The sequence below is a fragment of the Phodopus roborovskii genome, unplaced genomic scaffold (genome assembly GCF_943737965.1).
Source record: "Phodopus roborovskii unplaced genomic scaffold, PHOROB, whole genome shotgun sequence".
NCBI lineage: Eukaryota > Metazoa > Chordata > Mammalia > Rodentia > Cricetidae > Phodopus > Phodopus roborovskii.
Genome location: NW_026126418.1, coordinates 75,959,752 through 75,974,515, shown reverse-complemented (window position 1 = coordinate 75,974,515; position 14,764 = coordinate 75,959,752). Strand labels below are relative to the sequence as shown.

Sequence of the window (14,764 nt, the reverse complement as noted above, 5' to 3'; positions counted from 1 at the left end):
AATCACACTGCCAGAGAAATGAGGACACAAGGAGGAATCTAAGAGATTCATACAAGGTCTCTCACAGAAGGTGAAAGGAACAAGATCTTCTGAGCACAATGGAAGTGGGGGGGGGCAGTGAGTGAAGAGGGAGTTAGGAGAAAGAGAAGGGGAGGAGAGGAAACATGTGGGACCAGGAAGATTGAGTCAGGGGACGAACAAACAAGAGAGAGAAGAGAGATAGCATAAAAGAGGGAGCCATTATAGGTTTGAAGAGAAAACTGACTCTGGAGAAATGTCAAGACCTACAAGGATGACCCCAAATAACAATCTGAGCAACAGTGGAAAGGCTAACTTAAATGCCCTTCCCTGATAATGAGATTGATGACCAACTTATATGCCATCATAGAGCCCTCATCTAGTGGCTGATGGAAACAGAAGCAGCCACCCACAGCTAAACACTGAGCCAAACTCCTGTAATCCACTTACAGGAGAGGGAGGAGTGATAAGAAAATGGGGTCAAGACCAGGCTACAGAAACCCACAGTGACAGCTGACCTGAACAAGGGGGAACTCATGGACTCATGAACTCATGGACCCCAAGACTCATAGCAGGAAAACCAGCATTGGACCTACTCAGACCCCCTAAACAAAGGTCTCAGTTAGAAGGCCTGGGCAGTCTAAGGGACCTCTGACAATAGAACCAGGATATATCCCTGGTGCACGAAAGGACTTTGGGAGCACATTCCCCATGGAGGGATACTCCCTTAGCCTAAAGGCAGGAGGGAGGGCCTTGTCCCTACTTCAAATGACTTGACAGATTTTGATGATCCCTCCTGGAAGGCATCACCCTCCCTATGGAGTTGGGGGCGGGGGAGGGAAGAATGGGATAGAATTGAGGGGAATAGGAGGGAGAGGAAACTGGGATTGGTAAGTAAAATGAGAAAAAACTATATATAGCAAAACCAAAAAAGGAATTTAAGGTAATACAATATGCTATATTACATAGTCTGAGAATAAAGTAGTAGATGCTCCAGAGCAAAGAGAGCCAACATTCTCTATAGAAAGCCCACTAGTACATACTTTTGATCCTATGGGCCACACCTAAACTCTCTTATTATATAGTGTGTAACTACCTGTAGACAGCATGTAAACAATTAATGTGGCTGTGTCCCTAAACAATTATTTAGAAAAAACAGTAAAGAGACAAAATCAGGCCTGGAAACGTAGCTTGTCAGTTGCTTCTCTTGAGTCAGTAATGTACAGAATACTGGTAAAGGACACCACAGATATGGAGATATCACACTTCTCCTAGAGAACCTCCACTGGGAACAACACAAGAGCTCTGTGGCCACTCAGGTAAGTAGATGGCACACCACTGAAAACAAGAGTGGCACAGAACTCTGGCTCCTGCTGACTCCTTTCTCTTTCCTGGCTGCAAGGAAGGAGGTGGGCAGCTTTGCTCTGGCATGTCTTTCTGGTGTGTTTTGCCTCATAACAGCCCCCAAAGGCCAGAGCCAAACAACTATGGACTAGGATCTCTAAAACCAAAACAAAGTAAAATGAACTAAATAATAATATCCTCCCACATACAATATGAACAAACTGTTTCAGCTTAAAAAGTAATATGATACTGCCAGCCTATATTTTTAAAAGTTCCAGCAGTGAACAGGCATTTCTAGATATAAACACTATAAATCTGAAATGAAAACTTGATATTGCCAAAGTGATACTTGCTAAAAGTTATCACTGAAGGGTACTTGAGTGATGGCTCAGCAGTTAAGAGCCTGTACTGTTGTTGAAAAGGACATAAGTTAATTCCTAGCACCCACATCCAGTTAGTTCACAAACACCCACAACTCCAGCTCCAAGGGATCCAAAGGAGTGACCTCCTTCACTCACGTGTGCAAACACACACAAAACTAAATTTAAATTTTAAAAATTCATTAAAGGAAAAAAAAAGATATTCCTAACAAAATTCTGGCAGGCTTAAGACATATAAAAATGAAATCAATGTTTATATTTAGAAATTGCTGGAAACCTACCCTAAATTTCTTGCCACCATCTTTTGAAAGTGAAAGATTCAGAGATTTTACCAAGGTCAAATTGTCTTGTTTCGTGAGTTTTTTGATGAGGGCCTCTGTAATATACCGGACTCCTATATATGAATCAGCTCCTACAATCCAGAAACAGATCATTATCAGTAGGAAAATATAGATATAACAAAATACAAATCATTTTTACACTATACTTAAAGAAATTTTAATCTATGAAGATTAAAGCCAGACAGTATCTGGCTAGCTGTAATCACAGTACCTTAATATGTTACTTTATATCACTTCATTATCATGATGAAAAGCTGCCATTTGGGCTTTGTGATAAATGCTTTTCATTTAAAATAGCTGAAGAAAAAATTACTGATGTTCACATTTATAAAAGAACTTTTTAATCAAGAGAAATGTCTGAGTGGTTAAGAGCACTGGCTGCTCTTTAGAGGATATAGGTTTGGTCCCAGCACCCACACAGTAGCTCACAACCATCTATAACTCCAGTGCTAGGGGATCCATCACCCTCTTCTGGCCTCCAAGGGCACCAGGCACCCAGTCAGTGCATAGATTCACATACAGACAAGGTACCATATACAAAAATAAATAAATTATTTGCTCAATATCCTGCAACTAATATAGTACAAATTCAAAATGTCAACTCAAGTAGATATATTTAAAACATGTACTCTGTGTGTGTGTGGGGGGGGGGTAGTGTACATTTACCACAGCACATGTGTGGAGATCAGAACGTAACTTTTGGGAGTCATGTCTTGCCTTCCACCATGGTCCTGGAGATGAAGCTCAGTTCCTCAGGCTTATGTGGCAAGTGTTTTTACTTGCACTTTCAACTAATGGAAGCAATTTTTCATTTGTTGCTATATTTAGTAGAAAGTAACATTTTTATGGGTATTAGTTGGGTAAGTAACAGACCTTCTTTTATGGCCATTATGGAAAGTGCTGTCAAAGACTATTAAAGCCATACTGTGTTTTTTGTCGTTGTTGTTCTTGTTATTTTCTTCTTTTCTGATTGAAGAAAAGCTACCATTATGGGGCTAGAGAGATGGCTTGGTAATGAAATATTAACATTAATAAAAATCTAAAAACTTAGACTGCAAGGCCCCTACTGGAAAAAAGAGAACTTCTGAGCTCTTTTGAGCTCCCTAATACAGCCCAAAAGATAAGGCTAAACAAAGGACTGAGGACTGACTAGAGGCCTAAGACCAGATAACACACCACCAGCTGTGTCAACACTCCTCTATCCTAAAGAAAACCAAATAGCCACGGATTTGCAGTTGTAAAAGTCCCTGGCCTGGGAATAATTAATCTAATGCCCCCTACAATATCCTGCTCAATTGTATCCTGCTTAAACATACAGTTATTGTTTGGTTTTCAGCCTTTCCCTTTAAAATCCCTGTTAGCTGTAACCTGCATTCCACTTGCTCCTGCTGCAGTTTGATAATAAAGAAACCATTATCTTTGCATTTGGTGAGTTGCTTCCTTGGTGGTGGTATTTTTGGGACTGGGCATTAACAGTAGTAGTTAAGAGCACTTGCTGTTTCTGCAGAGGACCTGGATTTATTCCCAACATCTACATGGTGGCTTACAATCACCACTTAACTCCAATTCCAGGGGGATTTGACACACTCATCTGGCTTCCGTGGGCACAAGGCACATACATAGTACACATATACATGCAGACAAAACAAACATAAAAATAAGTAAATTATTTTAAAGGAAAAAAAAAAAGACATCTTGAGAGAATATCCAAGAAATGGAAAAACAGTTTAGTCAAGAAACCCAATTCCACTTGCTCTGCAGCTGGTACAGTGTGGGTACAGAAAGGTGAGAACTCTGTGACTATCAAGTCCCTCCCTGATTTGACCACCACCTCTTGCTGCTCCATCCCCCACCCCACCCCAACCCCATGCCTACTGGCCATACAGAACCAGGAAGCAGCCTGACAACTCCTGGTCCTAGTCCCTGGCTTCCTTACCCACAACCCACAACCCTTCCTCAAAGGCTAAAAGTTTCTCTTAGCAGTTTTAGATTATTGCTCTGTGTGTAAATCTTACCTGCTTTGCTGACCCTGAGAAACTCAAGCATCACATCCTATTGCAAAAAGAATTACTGTTACAAATGTATGTATACCCATATCCCCAAGAACTGGGGAGAGAAAAGAAGAAGGAAGAAAAATAAAGAAACACAGTGGAGCAATTGTGTGTGTGAGTCAATTCTTTTTTCCCTCAGATTATAGTTCCTTCACTTATTTGTGGCTCCTGTTTTTTAACCCTGAGTGAAAATTTAAGAAGCAGTCCCTCTAAGTTTTCAATACTCTGACTATCAGATTCCTCCTTGATTTGGCCACCACCTCTTGTCCCCCAAATGCCTACTGACCAACTGAACCAGGAAGCACTCTGAGGACTCCTGGTCCTGATCCCTGACTTCCTTACCCACAACACAGCTCCTAACACACAATACTCCCTCCAAGGCTAAGGCCTCTCACACCTGCCACCTCTACCCTCAGGCTCAGCAAGACAGGGAAAAATACAACCCTGTTACGAAACAGTAAGCTTTTGAAGCCAAGGTACCCCACATCAGTCCTGGGAACTCTTCAGCCACAAACGGCAGCCATTACACCACCAAGCTGAAAGCCCATATTCCTCCGTTATGTAGGCCCCCATAAGGCAGCAGTTTACTGTGCCTTGGTTAGGACAGGTTCATGGGTCCTTATCATCAGCTCTTCAATGGGACCCTGTATAGTGAGAAGCTAAGGACAGCAGCCACCACAGTTCCAACAGCCACCAGCATTCCTTGGAGCCAGAAGGAGGGAAGGGGTGCAGCTTTGTGTGCATCAGCTGTGGAGAGGTGGTCATGGTAGCAAGTTGGGTAAAACCAGCTGTGCTGGGCTGTGCTGGTCCTAATCAGGAGAATGAGGTGGAGGCAGACAGCTGGTTCCCATGGCAGAATTCAGCTAATGACAGGCCTGGTGAGGCAACACTTTCAGGGAGATCAGCTTTGGAGCAGATAACGAGGCAGGGGGTCCACCCATCCATGTAATGGTGCATGTATATGTTAGCAGTATACAAAGGTCTTGGGGTCACTGCTATCAAACATTAAGCAGGCGACATCACAAGTAGTGTTCAAAGAGGTATACAGCAGGCTATCAGTACTCGCTTCACATAGAATCAGGTACTTCTCTTGTCCACTGACCTGTATTGATGGTGTGCATGGGGCGCTCCTCAGGGAGTTCCCTGGCTTCCTTCAGGCTGTGGCCAAGGCAAGCTTGTAAGAAGGCTGACTTGCCTACTCCTTGAGCTCCCAACATCTTATACATAAGAACAATGCCTGTGTCTGCCCTTTCTCCTGGTCTAACCTCTTCTCATGGATAACTGTGATGGCCTGTACTTGGGAGTCCTGCTCACAGAGGGTGGGGTAGCCCAGATAGCTAAGGTATGCAAGGCATTGCTGGACATCCTAGGTAAGTCACAAGAGTCTACTCATGTAAGGACAGCCAGCCACCTGAGTGGGGTCTGTGTGTGAGAGTTCAGGTACCCAGGGAGCCACTGAGAACACAGTGAAGAGCTTCTGTAGCTCCATGGATAAGAAGGCACCATCATGGTCCTAGTCATGCTTCTCAAATACCTGCTGCATAAACTGGTAGCCATAGTGACTGAGCTCTGGGCTGTAGCCAGGGGGTATATAAAGTGATGGGCAGAGGTAGTCAGTAGCCAGTGAGTCACATTGGATGAAGAGTATGTTCAGGAAGAGGAAGACTGCCAGGATCAGCCAGTTGCCTGGTACACCACCTGCCACATTCCTGCATACTATCTTCTTCACATCCTCTAGGACCCATGGGGCCAGGGGATAGCCAAAGCAGGACTTCTGGAAGGCACTGAGCTCCTCATCACTAAGTGTGTAGTTTAGGTCCTGATCTGAGGGCCTAAAGATGCATGTGAGAGCCTGGAGGCATGCAGGTCTCAGCTGTTTGGCCTCAGGGTCATAAAGAGGGGCTGTGGGGTGCCTTCTGGGCATAGAATAGTTCTGAGATATTCCTTAAGTGCTTGGCTGAACCCTCTATGCAGGTATCTATCTCAGGAAACTGGCTCAAGATGGGAGCACAGCCTCCTTGGTACTCCCTGGTCACAGGTGTTACTTACTGCCTACCAGGATGATGGGTAACATGGGCCCTGTGCAGTCCTACAGTTTACCAGAGGTATCTACTTGGTTTGGATCTTGTGTTTTTCCTCCTGAAGTTCCTCCTCTGTCTACTCAGCTTCTGCATAATCCATGATGTGAGTGGATATCTTCTCCAAGGTGATGTGGGCAGGAATGGTTATCTCCTCCATGTGGGCAGGGATCTCCTCAGGAAACTCCTTGCCAACCATCAACAGGGTCAGATAAGTCTTCCTTCCACTTGGACCTCGCCTAGCAGCAGGTCATGCTCGTTGCCCATATGGCTGCTGCCTGCAGTAGCACCCCAAACCCACCCCAAAACACCATATTGTGTTTTATAAAAAGAAAATAGCCTCTTGACAAAACCAATATTCTGGAATAACCAACAGTTCAGAAATAACCAGGTACCAACGGGCAGCAAAGCTGCATAGTAGAATATAAACTCAATGCTGAAAGATTTTTTTTAACATAAAACCATCAAGTATTCAAGTCAGCAGAAGCTGATGGGTTTTCCTGACCTAGTAAAGAATAAAGCATTTCTTAGATTCGCTATGGCAGAGGTGCAGAGGCTTCGAGTGCAGGAGGCTGTGCATGCCATGGTGAAAAGTGTGGAGAGAGAGAATATTCGGAAGAGGCAGGGCCTCATGTTCCAGTGCAGCATCAACTGCTGTGAGGACAACCAGGCATCTATGCAGCAGATGCACCAATGTATCGAGCGATGCCATGTACCTTTGGCTCAGGCCCAGTCCTTGGTGACCAGTGAGCTGGAAAAGTTCCAGGACCGCCTGGCCCAGTGCACCATGCATTGCAATGACAAAGCCAAAGACTCGACAGATGCAGGAAATAAAGAGCTGCAGGTGAAGTGACAGCTAGACAGCTGTGTGGCCAAGTGTGTGGATGACCATATGCACTTCATCCCAACAATGACCAAAAAAATGAAGGAGTCTCTGTCATCCATCAGGACCAGTGACCACGGGGCTGAGGGCACAATATTTAAAAGGAAGAAAGTTTAATCTGTTAAGCAATGTTTATGAATGAAGAAAATTCAGGACATAGCAAGTTTCAGCAAATGCCACTCACCTCTGGACACCAGTTCCCTTGCATCTGGATCTTAGAAGGTGAAGTAGAAAGAAGCTGGTGCTAAAACATGGGTCACAAATAGCACATAGGAGAATTCTAGATCCTAAATTTTCATGTGCAAGAGCTTGTTCTGGCAGTAGAGATTGCCCTCATACCAAGGGCTCAGATTCTTACTACACAGACTAAGCTGGAAGCCTTCTTCAGCCTGATGGTAAAGTTTGAGGAAAGATGTGTCTGTTGCCAAGCTCCTGTTTACAAATGTCACCACACCTTGCATGTGCCCTGAAACAAGCCAGTAGGCTAGTCATTTAAGAGGGAGGAAAGGTTTCCTTTCCAGATCTTTTCTTTTTGGTGTTGTCTTATATACAAGGGCACACAGTGGATTTAAAATACAGGAGGGAGAGTAGTTTGAATAATTTCTAAAGGTTCCTTGTATTTTCTGGCCATTGAGATGAGAAAGCCTATTCAAATTCTGTCATTCTGGAAGCCCCTGAAGAAGTGGGGTTGCACTATGTATGGGAAACATCTTCTTTCTCTTGACATGTGTAGCAAAGTAACATATCCCCAGATTTCACAAAACAAAAGTCCAAAGCCTGTATTACTCCCTCGGCCCTCTGAAAAATCAGAGTTTTTTATAGAGATTATTTTCTAGCAACAAGGAAACCTAAAAGTAAGCAAGCTGGGCCAAGGAAAACTAGGGTCACTATAGAGCAAGACAGAGTCACGGGCACACATCTTCTTACCAAATGTTTTTTTTTTTGTTTTTGTTTTTGTTTTTTTTTTTTTTTTTTTTTTTTTTTTTTTTTTGCCTGCGGCTTTACAGTGCAGTGTTGCTGCCAAACATGGCACCTTATCTTATCTTTTGGATAAGTACTGTGTTGTATTTATACCAATTAACTACTTGACACAGTGATAATACTTGTCAGTTTGTTGTCAAGCCTGAAATAATGGTTTGATTTTTAAATAAAGTTTCAATGTCTCAAAAAAAGAATAAAGCATTTCTGAACACAGAAATTAGAGCAGCAGAAAGTTTTTTAAGAAAAAAAGAAGAACTTAAAATGCTGGTGGGACAGGTGCATGTTCCATGAGCCAAACATGTCCAGCACATTTACACTCCACTGTCAGGTGAGGAGGCATGTCCAACCCCAACTAAGGAGAGTGGACATTTTCTAGTAAGAACTTGAAAGAACTCTCCAAGAAATCCAACCTCCTTTTTTCTAGAAACTCTCACCCCTAGCCCTTCACAGACACCTTCACCCTCACCCAAAGGCCCAGTCCTAGCCCCATTCTCACAGTTTCTACCAGTTATTAAAACACCAATTCAAGTTAATTCAGGAGGGTGTTACATCTGGCCCCACATCTAAGCTCAGTACTTTCCATCTCTACTTACAGGTGAGACCAGGCACATTTTCAGCAGTACCTTTATGGTGTTGGGACTCCAAAAGTGTGATGTTTTCATCTGTAAGCTCAGCTTGTGCAGACCACTGTCCACCAGCATGAAAAGGTGGAGTCTCAGATCCAATTAAAGGTGAAAGTGATCGAGATCGCATACTGGACATAAGAGATGATAGCCCAGAAAAGTGAGATGACAGTGGCATCTTCGCTTTGGAGAGCTTTTGTTCAGAACTTTTCTTCATTGCAAGAATAAAACCAGGTGCCCATCAAAACCTGTAAGAGTTTCAATGTACTTAATTAGGTTAAGTCTCTACAGCTATTAAGAGTATGAAATTATCTGTGAACTCAATGGCTGTGGAGACTTGGCCCACATTTCTGTACACCTATGGAGCAGGTGCTGTCTTAAATGCTAATCACCCCTCCACAGGGCTGAGACCCTGGCAGGCCTGTCATGACACATGCTCAGATCAGAGTCTTGTTACTTTTTTTCTCAGTTTATCAGCCTGAACTTCTCACAGGTCCTTTCCATACAGGGTCACATATGGGAGTATTTGACAACCAATACTTGTAAGCACCCTTTCCTTCCAGAAACCAGTCTGTGACACTGGATTTCTTCTGTCTTTCTGGCTACCCTACAGCCTCCTTTACTGGCTCATGTTCAGTGTTCAGCACTCTTCTAAGTTTCCTTTTGTCCCCTTTAAATATCACCTTGGATGATATAATGCATACCCTCAGCTCTCAAATACAGTTAATTTTTAGAAAAACCATTTAGTGACACAGTATATTAAAGTAGTATTCAGTTTGATGACTAATTGGTATCAGTAGGGAATAGTGTAACAGAATGATGTATACGAATCTTTATATATGTTGAATTTGGCCTGAGGTTGCATTTCTTTGGCCTTGGGTTTCTATATAGCCAAATACAACTTTCATGTACAAACTAAACTGAAAGTCCAACTTAACAATATACTTTTGAAACAAATAGCTGAGTCTTAGTCCACCTTTACTTAATCACAAGTCTACTAAGGTATCAAACCATGTTTAAATAAGACAAATGTTGATCTGCAAACAATGAAGCTGTTCCTGCACCCCAGTTCCATTTCTGTACAGAAGTGTTGCACAAGACTCCATTCTCAAAACCTGTAATCCCAAACCCTGGCTCACCAGGATGGTTACCCTATGAGACTGTGTATGTTCAGTCCCAATATCCAGACTTTATAGGAGCTATGGCAATTCAGGGAGAGACTGAGGATGCACTGTGATTTTGGGAGTATCACTTAATCTTTCATGTCACGATTTATAAAAAAAAAAAAAAAAAAAAAAAAATTTATAAAAATCATGTCCAGGGTTCTGGAATCCACAGAACACGTTTCTAATGCAATGACTGGGTAAGCTTAAGTTTTACTTGGCAGGAGAGGTAACAGGACTTCATAATAATTTAGTGAGGTGATTACTAAGATTTAATAAAAGGAATTCTAGATGTTTATAATTTTGAAGATTTGGAGAGAAGACTAAGATGTAGGCTAAGTTTTAAGACTAAGATTTAGGCAATAAGTGATTGCCTAAAGATATAGGATGCTTTTTTAAAAACAAAAATAAGAAAAACGAGAAAATATATCTAGAGTATGTTATATTATTGTTTCTACAATCATCAGATATGCTATGAACAGAAAAAAATACATAAGAGAATGGGCCTGTACCTCCCTGTTTTGTTTTTAATTTCTTGCCTTTATGAAAACTATAACCAAGAGTGTTTGTCATTCATTAATTAATTTATTTGGGAGTGTCTTAGCTACTTTCTATTGCTTTGACAAGACACTACAACAAGGCCAACTAAGAGAAGAAAGAACTTATCAAGGGTTACAGTTCCAGAGGGTTAGTTCACAACCTTCATGGCAGGGAGCATGACAAAAGGCAGACAGGCACAGTGCTGGAGCAATAGCTGAGACCTCACATCCTTATCCACAAGCAGACGAAAAACCAACTGGCCCATCCCTAGTGACACTACTCCAAAAATGCCATAGCTTCTAATCCTTCTCAAACAGTTCTACCAGCGAGGCACCAAATATTCAAACATATAAGCCTATGGGACCACTCTAATTCAAGTATTTGCATTAAGTTTGAGTATATTAATCATATTTGAAGGAGAATGGCAGTTCACCTTAACAAAGAATCAACAGTATGACCAAGAGACTCTTTTCCATGAAAGAACAGTATGATATTAGACACAATGGTTTTTATTGTTTTAGTTATTTTAGCCACACTTTAAAAACGAAGAGCACATCTTTGTGATGGTGGTATAAGCAGTAGTTTGTGATTCTGGGAGAAGCTTTTCTGACTTATATGGTTAGTTACATATGAGAAAAATGAAAGAAAAAGTATAGACACATGTAAGTTAGCAGTTTATAGTAGTGGTGTATGTGTGTGTGTGTGTGTGTGTGTGTGTGTGTGTGTGTGTGTGTGTGCAGAATACCATTACAGGCTCTTTTGTGTAAGACATCATGGTGCCCTGTAGGACATGACGAAAAAACATGATCTGAACCCCCAAAACTCATTCAGCCATGTGACATGATAACAAAGAGCACGGGTTTGAGGATCATAGGAAGATTAACGTCTTGGCTTACCCAATTAGTCTGGAACTTTGGGCAAATGAACTTGTCATCTATAAAATATGAAACCGTATGTATTCAGTTTTTCCAATGTGACAATACATGTTTACCACAGTGTTTGATACTTAGCAAACCCCTTGTAAAGACTGGCCACTAGCATAGTCTTTAGAGTTAGTTAACTTTGGTGGTAGCCACTTGTATCTTAAGGAAGAAACAGAGAAGAAGTTTGACCCTAGGTTGTTGTTTGCAGTGGGCTGAAGTTTGACTCCAGAATGAACAAATGGAAAGAAAGGAAAAGAGAAGGAAGGGAAAGGTAGGGCTAGAGCTGTCATGGAACAAAATAAAGGCAAAAAAAAAAAAAAAAAAAAAAAAAAAAACACAAGTTGAGAGCTGGAGACTCATTTTTAAGTGTCCAGCAGATGTTCAACAGAGTGAGGGAAAGCCACCTGAGTGTTGTGACAATTGGATTCATATGATTAAGTTATAATACACAACTCATCCTGCTACCCACAAACCCAGATACTTGCCCTGACCTAACAACCGCAACACTATTTCTTAGACCTTTAACATTTTAGTACTTTCCCTCTGATTCTCTTCATTCCATACCTTCTGGATGCTGGCTTATTTAAATATTCTCTTTGAACTTGTCTTCATACCCATCATCCTTCAAGGTTTCTAACCCAGACACAATTCTTTTTAATGCCAATGCCCCATTCAGTCTCCCCGAGGGGAGATCCCACTTCTGCCTTTTATTTTTTTAGCTACCATTTGAGCTGTAAAGTTTCCCCCACAAATTCTGTCCCAGTTCCCAAATACCACCATTTGTCTACAATTCTAGTACTCTACCTTAACACTTCAGTATCTATCCCATCTTCCCCACCTGCTTATCTCTCTCCAACTCAACAAGTACATCCTTATCCATTCTAATACTCTGACAACATACCCCTACTCAAACATGCTCAAACAACCCATTCATCTGCATTTCAACTTAATTATCTAAGAACATGCCTTTTCATGGAACACCCTGGCTAGTATACCTTCCTCTATTTACAACCTTATTTCTTCCTACCCATTTCACTCCTTCTGTTAAGACATTCAAACCCCAAACTTCCCATTCCTCTCTATTAGTTTATTTATCCAACTTCATTGAACAGTTTGTATGAATTGGGGAGTATGTTAGACTCGAAGAACACACATAGCTAAGGTCAGGTTTCTACACTCAGAATGTATGAGAAGACTGTCTCTGCACTGCAGACTCTGCACTAAGTGATTTATAAGCATTCCTTCTGTTGGATTTGTGAAACTACCTATCTACTGTTTCTGCTATCAAACTATAAACTTGAAGACAACAGATGATTGCCTGTTGTTGCTTACTGCCTCAAAGGACCAGGAGAAACACTCCAAAGACATTGCCAATGTTTTAAAAGATTTGTTTAAATACAGTATTTTATGAATATGGGTGCCATGTCAGCATGCATGCTTACACACCAGAACAAGACATCAGATCCCATTATAGATAATTATGAGCTGCCACATGGGTACTGGGAATTAAACTCAGGTCCTCTGGAAGAGCAGCCAGTGCTCTAAAACTTTGAGTCATCTTTTCAGCTCCAGACATTGCTAAATTTAAATCCTTAAGATACTATATAAGAATAGAATCACTCATCTCACTTACAAGTGATAGTTAGCAATTAAGAACCTAGATTCTAGAATTACAAGTCCTAAATCAAAATCTTCATTTTTTGGTTTACTATGTGACATTAAGACAGGTTATTTACTCCGAGGTTACTTGCTCAGTTTTAAAGTGTGAATGCAACTTCCACAGTTAAATTCTAAATTACTTTATACTTACATAGTGCTTGGAACTGTATTTGACACACAGCAAACACTCAAACGTGAATAGCAATTACTTTTACATATGAAGAAACAGATCAAGAGTACTGACTGGTTTTTGTCAATTTGACACAAACTTAGACATATCTTTGAAGAGGGAATTTTCATTGACAAAATGTGTCCATAAGATTAGCCTGCAGTGGTGGCCTTTAATCCAGAGGTTGAGGCAGGTGGATCTCTGTAAGTTCAAGGCCAGCCTGGTCTACAGTTCCAGATCAGCCAGGACTACACAGAGAAACTGTGTCATGAAACACACACACACACACACACACACACACACACACACAGGCCTGTAGGCAAGTCTGGAGGGCATTTTCTTGATCAAAGGGAGAGAAACTGTGTCATGAAACACACACACACACACACACACACACACACACACACACACACACACAGAGGCCTGTAGGCAAGTCTGGAGGGCATTTTCTTGATCAAAGGGAGAGGGCCGAGGATCACCCTTGGGGTGGTCCCTGAAAGCAGGATGAGCAAGCCATGAGGGACAAGCCAGTAAGCAGCCTTCCTCCACTTCGTCTGTTTCAATTCTTTCCCTGAGTTCCTGCCTTGATTTTCCTCAGTGCACTGTGGCCCAGGACTTGTAAGAGAAACCCTTTTCCTCACCACGTAGCTTTTGGTCAGTTTCTTCCGCACAGCAACATAACTTTAATACATCTAGGAAGTAGTTAAGAAACATGCCCTGAGAGCCAGTGAGGTGGCTCTGTGGGTAAAAGCATCGTTTGTGATAATTTGATGACCTAAGGTCCATATCTGGAACCCAAGTAAAAGCAGAAGTGACTCCACACATTGTCCCTTGACCTCCACATGTGTAGCACAGTATGTCCCATCCACATATACTAAAAGAAGAGTCTTTCTATCTTTCTTGTTCTTTTTTTCCGAGACAGGATTTCTTTGCATTGTTTTGGAGTCTGACCTAAAACTAGCTCTGTAGACCAGGCTGGCCTCGAACTCAGGGACCCACCTGCCTCTGCCTCCCGAGTACTGGGATTAAAGGCATGCGCCATTAACGCCAGGCATTTGCCGGCATCAAAGCCACAGAGCTGAGGTTAAGGAAAGCAGAGTGGTAGAATCGAGTGTGGCTTCCACACTCACTGGCCCCTATTTCTCCGGTACGATATTTCCCCAGGACTGTTGCCCATCATTCCGCATTCAGGGCACAGCCCGGCCCTCTTCCTTCAGAGCGCCGCACCCCAGCTCGCCTCGGCCGCTGAGCGCAGCGTCCCTGCCCACGCCGCCCCTGCCCACGCCGCCGCGGCCGCGGCCCTCCCTCCCGTCCTGTCCAATCCCCTCTCCAAGCACACGCCCCCGCCCCGAGTCCGTCCCGAGCCGGCCCACCTCACGCCGCCCGGGCCTTCCGGCATTTGCCACCCGCCTTCCCCGCTCGGTCCGGACGCCGAAGCACACTCACCGCCTCAGGACCTGGAGGGACAGCCTCGCGGGAGAGGCGACACGGACACGCTCGGATACTTGACCTCAGGCGCCCGGCGGCACGGCAGCCATCTTGTTGTGTTGTGCCAGTTGCCGAGAGAAGCCGCTTGCTGTGGGCGGGGCTTGTTCTCACCACGCCCCCGGC

The 14,764-nt window shown here is 42.9% G+C and overlaps 1 protein-coding gene across 5 annotated transcripts in view; it reads right to left on the bottom strand.

Moving 5' to 3' along the window:
- Cntrl (centriolin) overlaps positions 1-14,764 on the bottom strand; it is an 81,601-nt gene extending 66,837 nt beyond the window's left edge. For 4 of the 5 annotated variants that reach the window (XM_051185281.1, XM_051185283.1, XM_051185282.1 and 1 more), the window contains exons 1-3: positions 14,600-14,764; positions 8,700-8,947; positions 2,024-2,154 (exon numbers count right to left, since the gene is read on the bottom strand). In XM_051185281.1, the coding sequence (XP_051041238.1) occupies positions 2,024-2,154; positions 8,700-8,916 (348 nt within the window). In that variant the 5' untranslated portion in view covers positions 8,917-8,947; positions 14,600-14,764. Of the gene's footprint in view, positions 1-2,023; positions 2,155-8,699; positions 8,948-14,599 lie in introns of those variants that run through there. The other variant, XM_051185284.1, reaches the window with a different exon arrangement.